Source organism: Lepidochelys olivacea (assembly GCF_965140295.1).
Source record: "Lepidochelys olivacea isolate rLepOli2 genome assembly, chromosome: 6".
Lineage (NCBI taxonomy): Eukaryota > Metazoa > Chordata > Testudines > Cheloniidae > Lepidochelys > Lepidochelys olivacea.
In genome coordinates this window covers 122054076-122066219 of record NC_140416.1, presented here as the reverse complement: position 1 = coordinate 122066219, position 12144 = coordinate 122054076, and the positions used below count along the sequence as shown (strand labels likewise).

Sequence of the window (12144 nt, the reverse complement as noted above, 5' to 3'; positions counted from 1 at the left end):
AATGTCCTGTTCCGAAAGTGTCAAAAAAAGGACGTTTCAGCACTATCGAAACACTTTGTTTCAAGGGGGCAGGGGCAGAAGAAAGAGTTGAGTGTTCTGATTTGCGTAAAAAGGGCATTTTTCATCAAAAAACCTTTTCAAGGAAAAATGTCCAAGCAGCTCTACTCATTATCTTCCTTTCTCAGCACAGCCGCAACCTTCCTTCACTCTGGTCAGCAAGGTTCCAATGGAACAGACATGTATTTGGACAGGCCTGTGGCATGGGGAGAAGGGAGTAAGGGGGGAGCAAGGAGAGCCTTGATCTGACACTTGTGACATACCTGAACACTCGAGCTCAGCTCTTGTTTTCATTTTAATTAGGTTTCCCACCAGGGACGCTGTTGGCTCCCATTAAGAGGATCAGACAGATGCTTGGTCGGAGCCTCGTTTCATAACAGCCACACTCACAAATGCCTGCTGCCTTCCCTTCCTTTTTTTTATTTCTACCTAAGGATCCCACAGGCTCTTTCTGACATGCCCACAACTAGCTGCAGGATAATGGAGTTGCCCTCTCAGACCGGACCAGATCACGCTATGGCATGGAGGAGCCGGACAGCTTCCTTCCTCGCTCAATATGGTGCCACTGGTGAGGAGGTAGAAGATGTAATGACTCCCAGTGGAGACGTGTTACCACACATGTGGTGAAATCTTGGCCTCACTGAAGTCAATGGGAGTTTTGCCATTGACTTTAGAGGGGCCAGGACTTCACCCACCTTCCCCCAGAGCAAGGATTGCTGTTGCAAACCCATGTAGTAAGCATGACAGCAGCAGGGTCTGAACAGCTGGAGGGAAGTTCACCGGTTAAGTAAAAAAATATTGTTATAACAACAACAGCAGCAACCCTCTCTGAGATTTCCTGTTTATTTTCAGGACTTTATTTAACCAAACAGCAGCAGCTAGCAAAGCTTCTGGCCAGATTCCCTTCATGGGGTTTAAAAGGCCAGAAGTGTTGAACAGTATCAAACCAAAGCAAATCACAAATTATATCTCCAGAGCTCCCTCTCCTGGGTTCTTGTCCACAAGCCCCACACTCTGTTCCTTGTCAAGGCTCTGCACAGCACTGCTGTGGTTCAGGCTTGCTAGGACATCTGCTTACTGTACGTTGGACACTCTGGGCAGAAGGTGACCAAAGCAAGAAACCCCAGTCATGGCAGATCACTGCTGCCAGCAACAGGTGTGAGCCAGGAGAATCACCAGCAACAGCAGTGACAGGTTATTTTCCAAAGGGGAATGAGGGATACTGAGCCCATGTGACTCAGAAAGTAGTGCAGACTTCCTCTAAGGATCAATTCCACCCATCCTTCTCTACTCACAGATCACCTGATGATATGCGTGTATTGTCTTTTAAGATAACCCTCATCATTGTTATTGCTGTGTATAATTTATGTAGTGCCATAGATGTACATGAGTTACACCTGGCAAGAGACATAAAAAGCAGTAAGAAGAGGTGATTGACATACATTAGGAGCAAGAGAAAGAGGAAGGAAAGTGTAGGTCCTCTACTTAGCAGGGAAGGAGAGATAACAACTGAGGACATCAGGAAAGCTGAGGTGCTTAATGTCTATTTTGCTTCAGTCTTCACTAAAAAGATTAATGACCAGATACTCAACACAAATTAATATTAACAATTGGGGAAGGCATGCAAGCCAAAACAGGGAAGAACAGGTTAAAAAATATTTCGATAAGTTAGATGTATACAAGTCAGCAGGGCTTGATGAAATTCATCCTAGGATACTTGGGGAACTAGCTGAAGCGATCTCAGAACCATTAGCAATTATCTTTGAGAACTCCTGAAGATGGGAGAAAGCCCTGAAGACTGGAAAAGGGCAAACATAGTACCTATCTTTAAAAAGGGGAACAAGGAGGACCTCGGAAATTATAGACCAGTGAGCCTAATTTCAATACCTGGAAAGATAGTAATTATTAAACAATCAATTTGTAAGCATCTGGAGGATAATAGGGTTATACGGAATAGACACCATGAGTTTGTCAACAACAAATCATGCCAAACCAGCCTTATTTCCTTCTTTGATAGGATTACTGACCTAGTGGAAAGGGGGGAAGCAGTAGACCTTGATTTTAGTAAGGCTTTTGACACAGTTCTGCATGACATTCTCATAAGCAAACTAGGGAAATGTGGTCTAAATCAAATTTTTATAAGGTGGGTGCACAATCGGTGGAAAGACCATACTCAAAGAGTAGTTATCAATGGCTTGCTGTCAAATTACAGGACTCCATTAGATAAGCCCTCCCAGAGGTCTGTCCTGGGTCTGGTATTATTCAATATTTTCATTAATGACTTGGATAACAGAGTAGAGAGTCTGTTTATGAAATTTGCAGATGACACCAAGCTGGGAGGGGTTGCAAGCACTTTGGAGGACAGGTTTAAAATTCAAAATGACCTTGACAATTGGAGAATTGGTCTAAATTCAACAAGATGAAATTCAATAACGACAAGTGCAAAGTACTTCACTTAGGAAGGAAAAATCAAATACACAGCTACAAAATGGGGAATAACTGGCTAGGCAGAAATACTGCTGAAAAGGATCTTGGGGTTACAGTGGACCACAAACTGAATATGCAGGATGCAGCTACAAAAAAGGCTAATATGATTCTGGGGGTGTAATAACAGGACTATTGTTTGTAAGACACAGGAGGGAATTGTCCCACTCTACTCAGAATTGGTGAGGGCTCAGCTGGAGGACTGTGTCCAGTTCTGGTTACCACAATTTAGGAAAGATGTGGACTAACTGGAAAGAGCCCAGAGGAGAGCAACAAAAATGATCAAAGGTTTAGAAAACCTGAGCTGTCAAGAAAGGCTAAGACTAAACAGGCCCTGTTTTTTTAAGAAAAAACGACTGAGGGGGAACCTGATAACAGTCTTCCAATATGTTAAGGGCTGTTATAAGAGGTGATCAACTGTTCTTCTTGTCCACTGAAGGTAGGACAAGAAGTCATGGGCTTAATCTGCAGCAAGAGAGATCTAGGTTAGATATTAGGAAAAAATTTCTAACTGTCAGGGTCGTTAAGCTCTGGAATAGGCTTCCAAGGGTGGTCATGAAATCCCCATCATTGGCAGATTTTAAAAACAAGTTGGACAAACAGCTGTCAGGCATGGTCTTGGTTTACTTGGCCCTGCCACCGTGCAGGGGGCTGGACCTGATGACTTCTTGAGGTCCCTTCCAGCTCTACATTGCTATGATTCTATGAGGCTTTACAGGTAATTAGGACAGTGTCCATCCCCCAAGGGCACCATCATTTTACATTCCTTGATTTGGGGACTATGACCCAAGAATCTCGTACTGCCAGCTGTCAAGGGGCTTACAGGAATCTCCTGATTCTGGTATGTACATTTGGGTTCACCAAAGAATGTCGCATGAGTTCTCAAACGAGAGCCAGTGTCACGCTGGTCATTAGTATCGTGAAATGTATGTACAGATACTGTGTATGGAGTTATGTGTCTAGACACTGAAAATAAGACCTTAAAGTCTGTATCATCTATTGTTTACATGTCAATTGAGCACTCTCTCCTTCACGAGTCACCTACCACGAGTCTGAGCTGAAAGCAAATGAAGGACTGAGAGGACATCAGAGGGAAAACAAAATCTAACAGGAAGAGTTAAGGGGAGTGAACCCTATCCGGAGGTTTACATCACAAGTTCAGGCTTGGCTGAAACCACTGGAGAGAACTTTGGGTGCGAGAAACTTCTTTAGACAAGAGAGTGACTTGTTTGTTAAGTTTAGTCTCTAGAAAGCGTGTTATGATTTTGTATTATATGTAACCACTGGTTTCCAATATTCAGACCCACTATTATTTGAATCTCTACTCTTTGACAGGAAACCCGTTCTTGTTTTCACTGGAAATATATCTCAGTGCTGTGGTGTTGAACAAAGTGCTGGGCAAGAGGTGAATCTGACAAGCTGGTGTGTACTGTTCCTTTGGCAACAGCAGGCCTGGTGATTCTGTGAGTGTCCCATGGAGAAGGGGCTGGACACTGCAGGGGAGGCTCTGAGGACTCAGCTGTAGGGATGTACCTATTGCTTCCTGTCCAGGGAGAGCGAAGCTTGCAGAGGCCTGGAAGGCAGTGCTTGTGCCAGAGGCTGGTGTTTTCAGGGAGCTGACCCACAGCAAGTGAAGACAAGATTGCTTCACACTAAGGGCGGGTAGTGGTGAGGTAACTCCCAAGCCTGGGTACCCCTGGGAGTGTCACACGGGCATCCTGCTATGGCAGGTTCTTGCCTCTTTGTGTCCAAGAGTTATTTCACCTTCTGCCACTGTCCTCATGCTTGCTGTAACTGCTCCTTTACTGTAGCTACCGACTGTTAGTGCCTAAGGGTGACTTTCCCCATGTAGTGGAGTAGGTAAATGGCTCTCGTTCTTGTTTCCAAGGTGTTATTCGTTTATCCCTCGCATTACAAGCAACTCACACACAAGCCTCGTGCTCCTTGGCCCAGGAACTGTCGTTTTGTTACACGTCTGTACCACACCGAGCCCTGATCCCTGGGTGGGGCTCAGAGCGTCTATAATGCAAATACCGAATAAGAGTTGTCCCTGATGTTAGCACGTTCCTTGCTCTTACGACCGTATTTTGACACCTGCTGCTCTTTATATTTCAGACTGGACTTGTCCACATTCATGCCCACTTGCAACCCATTTCTGCTCTTGTTTACACTGGTCCGGAATAACCCCAGTGCAGTCAATGGATTTACACCCAATGTAACGGAAAACAGAATTTGACTCTATGGGCCAGATCCTCAGTCCTGTGAAGGTCCCTTTTAATACGTGGTCAGAGTGGCACAAAAGGACTTAACACCTCCCTGGGTCAGCAGCGGGGGATTCCCTCCAGCCTGGCTCTATGCTAGTCCCTCCGGGGATGCTCTCCCAGTACAGGGAGGGCGTATCAGGAACAGGAGGGGGCATTCTGGGGGCAGGGCTGGATAATGCTGAGCTCCAGTGATCCTCACCATAGAACGGCCCCGATGGAGTTTTATCCCCACGGCAATAAAAAACCCATGGCACCGAGTCTCAGAGCCCGGGTCCACTGAATTAGGCTCGTGGGACTATAAAATTGCAGTGTAGACGTTCAGGTTCGGGGGAGAGCCCAGGCTCTGAGATCCTCCCCCCTCACGGAGTCTCTGAGCCCAGGCTCCAGACCAAGCCCAAATGTCTACACTGCAATTTTATACCACCACGGCCCGAGACCTGCAAGCCTGAATCAGCTGACCCGGGCCAGGTCTTTTATTGCAGTGTAGATGTACTCTCAGGAGCTATTACAAGCCTGCAGAAATTAGAGCAGCCCGCGGGTGTCTGTATGTGCGTGTATATATATTGGATGAAATCCTCTCCCCATAGCACTCAATGGGAGTTTGGCCAGGATTCACCCACAGTATATATACACAGAGGCACCAACTTTGTAACGTGCCGGGGGTGCTTGACCCCCGCTCTGCCCCAGGCCCTGCCCCCACTCCACCCCTTCCCCCAAGGCCCACCCCCACCCGCCTCTTCCCACCACTTCTCACCCCATTCCACCCCTCCCCTGAGCACGCCCCATTCTCGCTCCTCCTCCTCCCTCCCAACGCATCCTGCACGCTGCAGACCTGCTGATTGCAGTGGGTGGGAGGCGCTGGGAGGGAGCGGGAGGTGCTGATCGGCTGGGCCCACTAGCGGGTGGGAGGTGCTGTGGGGAGGGGGAGGAGCTGATATGGGAGGCTGCTGGTGGGTGCTCGGCACCCACTCTTTTTTTTTCTCCATGGGTGCTCCAGCCCCGGAGCACCCACGGAATCGGTGCCTATATATATACACATCAGTTAAACTTCCTCTCTTGTAAAAGGAGGACATGGTACAGGGTATGAACACCGCCTGCTTTTTAACCATGCAATGGAGCTTTGGCACTGTACCTTTTAATGCAATGGCCACCTCTACATACGATTGCAACATCGCCAGGGACACCGCTTCCCCTGCAACATACAAGAGACACTGTCAACAGCGGTACATCACACACGGCCTGTCTGTCGGCAGCGGGGTCACTCATGGTCGACAGGATGGGTTACTCTCCATATATCATGCGTCTTCAGTGTCTCAAGCTTTGCCATCACTATAGACAGCGATGGTAGCTTTCCAATTTAACGTGGTGAATTGTTCTGGCACTAGGCTTGCTATGCGGAAGGTAGAATTACACTGAATTTATATGTCACTGCAAAAGAAATACCTAAGTATTTGATATAGAGACCTTCAAAAACAAAAAGCTTGTCTCTGTTCAGTATTAATCTATTACAGAAGTCGATTTAATTGTATTGTTCAGGGTGCGTGAGGACACCTGGAGCCTCCCACTGGCATCTTTTCAGCTATTATTTAAATAGAAAGAACAAAATAAATACAGGGACTGTAACAATATACTAAACTATACAAGAAATGTGCACCCACGGTGCTATGGATATGTGTATTGTACTCACAACTGGCGTAGAATAGCACCACCACGTGGGCGGTCTCCGTCAGAGCAGCACTAAAAGTTTCTTCTGTCAGGGTACGGATGAGTTCCAAAGGGAGTTCTCGCTTCCTGTCTCTGTAAACCGCTTCCATCACCTGATCATCTTGAATTTCTACAGCAAATCAACGTACACATAAACAGGAGCAGACAGATGCAGCAGGAACTCAGCATTTGCCAGGGTTTGAAAAGACCGAAGAAACCAAGCAATTTATTAGGATGCAGATATATATTCCAGTAGCACCTAGAGGCGTCAGTCAAGATCAGGGCCCCATTCCGCTAGATGCTGTACATACATACAACAAAGACAGTCCACGGCCCAAAGAGTTAAGAGAGATGAGAGACAAGAAGTGGATAGGACAGGCAGATGGGGAATAAGACGGGAGACTGTTCTGATCAGTGTAATAAGCAGCAGTCAGGGCTTGCTACTGATATACTCTTTAGCACCGTTCTGCTAGGAACTCTGAGCTTCACCGAAGTGACTGGAATGATGCAGAGTTATGCCAGCTGAGGATGTGACCCCTGGAGTACAGAACACTTTTATCTAGGAATCCCATTCACATGAGCAACTTTCTAGGAATGTATTTTAAAGGAAGACTTGCCCGGGCACGTGCTCTCTAACGCAAATGGAATTTGAGCACAGCACCCATGGGCACTCAAAAGAGGGCAGCCTAGATTTTCAAAAGTGGCTCTGGATTTTGGGGGCCTGACCTGAAATACCTCAAAGAGGCCTGGTTTTCTGACAGCGATGAACACCCGCCCTCTGAAAAGCAGGTGTCTCGAGTTGGAGCCTTAAAAATTAAGGCACCCAAGCCATTTTGGATCACATAGGCCAGTGCGACTACAGTACTTCTATATGCTTCAGAATGTCTCCAGCAAGGAGGCCCTCGTTGTATGAGTAACTCTCCTTAGTAATTAACGAGCACGTGACTAAGCGTGAAAAGGAGAATTCCAAACACCAGCGTTACCCTGGTCATTATTGTCACTTTCATCCTCATCTTCCTGGATCTGTTCGCCCTTTATCTTGTCTTCCACAAGGGCTATTATTTCATCAGTATCTTCCAAAACCAGGTATTTGATCGGCGCACCCTGGGGAAGAGAAAAACACCAGCTGGGACACAAGGGCATTTATGTGCACCTGTGCCCTGCAATGGCTGGAGTCACTGCAATATAAAGTGGAGTCAAGAGGGCACTCAACGGCACCATGTGGCCACTTTTGGTTTGGTTTTGGACATGTCAGTAGACTTCTAGGGCTGCTGCGTGTGGCTCCAGACTCTCACATTCGGCAGCTGGAACATCAGGCATCCAAGTCGAGACGACTCTGCAGTTCCTCCTCCTGCCCAGAGGGTCGCTGTGGTGTCTGCTGGGTGACTCTCCTCTCTTCCCCTCTCCTATTCCCTGGCACACTTACGGTCAGCACAGGGCAGCTGGCAAGAACTGGGAACCGCAGCAGCAAACTGGGGAGACAATGCTGCCGCCAGAACTACCCTCCCACACCCCTTCCCCAGTGGGAGCTGCCCTGCAGGGTTCAGTCTTGGGACCAGGCAGTTCCTACTGTCTCTGAGCAGTAGCTTTAAAACCCCATATTTATACTAATCTAGCGGGTTCCCAGCCTTGTGTTTTGCAGTTAATGTGGTCCAGCCACCGGCACTGGTGAAAAAAGGAGAACAGGAGCAAGTGTCTTTTTCACGTGGATCTTACTCAAAACACACCTGGTTGTTGCCACACCTCTCAGGAGAGAGCGTCTGGTTTCCCTCCAGCGACAGAACTGTGCGCGCTTGGCTGCCGGCCTCCACCAGGCGGCTACATTAGCGTCACGTGAGCCGCCAAAAGCTGCCTAGCGGCTAACGCCTGCTTTTGCAGATGTCTACAAATTATGCAACACGTCCACTCGAAACTCTGCTCTGCAAGTGGATGCCGTCGCCCATTTCAGACAAGCTACTGGGGCCACGAGCAGGTCCCCTGAGACGATCAAGAACGTTAATGAAATGCTGATGCGTTATTGGTCTTCCCAGAAAATAAGAATTCTAACTACCGTTTGCAGCGGAGTAACCATAATCCTGACACAGAGAAGGATTCTAGCACAGAAAGGTCTCCCATTCAGATAGAAGTCCAAGAACCTTTCCTTTCCCAAACTTAGATTCGTGCCTGGATTCCACCTTCTTCCTCTGTTACAAACCATGTTACGCAAAGCAGACCTTTGCTTTATGAACATCTACGCTGCCGCTAAGAGGATATTTTGTGCAGCACCACGAAATACCCTTATTAACTTTTATTGATGTGTTTGTGCTGTACAAGACAAACAATAGACAGCCCCTGCCATCGCAACTTGCAATCAAAATAAGACTGAAATCTATTTGAGAGGAATTGGAACCATGACTACAATCTTGACAGCTTTCTGTTTTACATACCTAAGGCAATCAAACAGTCCCCACCTAGGGACCACCTGGGCACCTCACAATCTTGTAACCTACTTTTTCTTCAAAACACCCCTGTGAGGCAGGGCAGTCCTATTACCCCCATTTCACAGGTGGGGAGCTCAGGCGCCGAGCGGCTACGTGACTTGCCCATGGTCACAGAGGAAATCTGTGGCAGGGCAGGGACTTGCACCCAGAGCTGTAGGTTAGCGCCTTCACCATTGGATGATCCTTCTTCGGTGATGAACTTTTGAACAAATCTGGGCCCTGTTCCTGCCCCCTCGTTTCCAGCAGGGCTCCCACACTGGCAAGGGGTCCGACTGCAGGATCAGGCCCTTTCTGAGCAAGGAGCTGCTGTCGGCTTTTGGGATGAGCTCCCATTGATGGGTTTTACTTTTATACCAAAGGATTTCACTCCATACCGCTATTTGTTATCAGAAAATGTCTCTTACTGGACTGGATTCTACATGGTCTGCCACTACTTCCCAGCTGTCTAACTAGGTACTTATCTGGCCTTGATGCCCAGAGCATCTGAGCAGCTCAGGATCATTACGGATTTTATCCTCACAACAGCCCTGAGAGATAGGGAAACATCCTCCCCATTGTACAGATGGGAGACTGAGGCAAAGGGCAGATTAAGGATCTGTCTACACTGTGATTAAACACCTGCAGCACCTAGTCTGAGAGCCTGGTCAGCCGACGCCGGCTCACAGGGCTCGGGCTGCTGGGTTAAAAATTGCAGTGTAGACATTTGGGCATCGGTGGAGACCCTCCCACCTAGCAGGGTCTCAGAGTTTGGGCTCCAGCCTGAGCCTGAACATTTACGCTGAAATTTTATAGCCCCAGAAGCTAAGCCCTGCCAGGCCGAGTCAGCTGACCCAGGCCAGAGGCAGGTCTTTTATTGCAGTACAGCCGTACCCTTGGTTCCTGTGTGCTCTGTGTGTCACTCAAACCTGACCATTTCACCTCTGTCTGGGAACCTCTCACAAATTATCGTTCTGAGGAAAACAGGGCCTTGATGAAGAACAGAATCCTGGGTGTAACTGGATTGTGTTTACATGAAACCAGAAGAACAAACTGAATTGATATGTATTCTCATTCTGCCCTTGTTACCTTTCCATTCCCTTGTTTCTGTGGCTACGGGCTCATAAGGCTAGATGGCTGCTTTCACCTTCTGTATGTAAAAGACCTACCAGTGCAGGCAAAGGCTTATCTGGTGTAATTTCAACAAAATGGATTAAAAGGAAATTCATTACAGCAGAAATACAGTGAACAAGCTAGGGGCTCGTCCTATTGTCTCAGACAGCAGAGCTGGAACGTGTGTGTCACTCACTTGACAAGTGGAAAACCCAAGGATGAAGTTAGATTCAGGTCCAATCCTGCGTGCTTTGCACACACGTGAGAAATTCAGTGTATTCATTCCAATGTGCATTACCTGGCATTTATCAACACTGAACTTCATCCAGCATCCCACCTGCCTGATCCCTAGCATGGGCAGGTCCCTCCGAAGGTACTTTACCTCTCACGCCACCCCAACATAGCTTCCTTACTAGCCTTTTGGGAGGCACGTTGTCAAAGGCCTCTGTGAAGTTCAAATCCTTGGAGGCTTCGGGAGTCTTAAATGGTTCATAGGCCTCATGCTGGCTTTCTGCACAGGGTGAATTTCACCGTATCTGTTTTGCCCCCAAAACACACATGAACATAGGAATGGAAGGGCTCAGCTGAATTATCGACTCCAGTCCCAGCTATCACAGGTGACCTCGGCATACCATCCCGTTCATACATTTATGAAGCTCCATCTTAAAGCCAGGGACTCTGTAGTGGGGAGGCTGTTTACTGAGCACCCTCTCATGGCCAGGGGTCGCTCTGCAGTCACCCTGTCCTGTTTAGCCCCATACACATGCAGGCTTTCAAGTGGGTAACACCCCCTGCTTGGGGCTGCTTTAATAACAAAAGCCGTTCTTAGCAATCCTCAGGGTGCCAAAAGAAAGTCCATCACCACCCAGCAAGCCACACTTAGCTCTGGGGCTTCCTCTCACAGCCAGAGCTCTGCTTCTGCTCCAGGCTCCTCTCCCAGCCCATCCTCCCAGCTGTCCCTTGCTGGAGCTCAAACTTCTCACCCCAAGCTTCTAGGCCCAAATTCCATTGGGGTTTCCCCATACGATCCTCCTGCTCCCCTGCATTCCTCTGTTGCAGCTCTCTCGGTGTCTCAGAGTCTTCACCCTCTCCTGAACTCCCTCCACCCCCTTCACTGCATCCTCCTTATAAGGCCACCACCCTGGTCTCGCCCAGGTGTGACTCGGTCTATGACCAAGGTTGGCCCTTAAGGGGTGAGCCACCTTGTTACAGCCTTGTTATAACACTTGCTTTCTCTTAACTCACAGAGGGCAGGTCTACGCTTACAATGCTGCAGCACTTCCATGAAGACGCTCCTACAGTGACGGGACAGCATCTCCCTTTGGCATAACGAATCCACCTCCGCGAGAGGCGGTAACTTTGTGGGCAGGAGGAGCTCTCCCATCGACATAATGCTGTCTGCACAGGGGTGTTAGCTCGGTAGAACCGTGTCGCTCAGGGTGGTGGATTTTTCACACCCCTGAGCGACATACTTATACCGATGTACGTTTACAGTGTAGACCTGGCCAGTAGCTCAGTGTCAGCAGCCATGAGCAGCCCTACGCTAATGAACCCATGCTGTTAAACGCATCGATAAGGGAAGAAATGTCAGTTTTACGCATCCAAGGCGATTTGTTAAAGAATAGCGAGGAAAACAATTATGAAAAATAACACCTCGAACTTCTACCGGGAACTGCACTATGTTCAAGCAATCAGATTAAACGTGAACCAATCGTGTCATGAATAAATACAACAACTAACCTCTTCTGCTGTCTTGAGGGCCACGTTAGACCGGAGAAGAAAGTTCAGATCTACAGAATCCCTTTCAAAATACGAATCAGATGTTAAACGGTGTCATGGATAAAGTAACAGTCTGCCCTGGCTACTGCCTAACTCATGGGTACTGGTGGTTCTCTAGCAGCAAAGGGGTGCTGTCAGCATCTGACCCCCTAATCAGGGGGAGATACCAGGCTACCTTTGCCCACCCCCTCAGCTGTGCTGTGAGCTGCTCAGCCATAGCCTTGGATCTAGGTCAGTGTGTCTTGTATATTTCTTTCAAAGTAAAGCAGAGAAGCGTGTGAATTCTC

At 48.0% G+C, this 12144-nt stretch overlaps 1 protein-coding gene across 4 annotated transcripts in view; it reads right to left on the bottom strand.

Moving 5' to 3' along the window:
- The window catches only part of TXNDC16 (thioredoxin domain containing 16), a 79699-nt gene that overhangs the window by 31171 nt on the left and 36384 nt on the right, over window positions 1–12144 (bottom strand). For all 4 annotated transcript variants that reach the window (XM_084630816.1, XM_084630815.1, XM_084630814.1 and 1 more), the window contains 4 exons: window positions 11819–11879; window positions 7493–7613; window positions 6493–6639; window positions 5938–5997 (listed from right to left, as the gene is read on the bottom strand). In XM_084630816.1, coding sequence (XP_084486942.1) covers window positions 5938–5997; window positions 6493–6639; window positions 7493–7613; window positions 11819–11879 — 389 coding nt within the window. The remainder of the gene's footprint in view (window positions 1–5937; window positions 5998–6492; window positions 6640–7492; window positions 7614–11818; window positions 11880–12144) is intronic.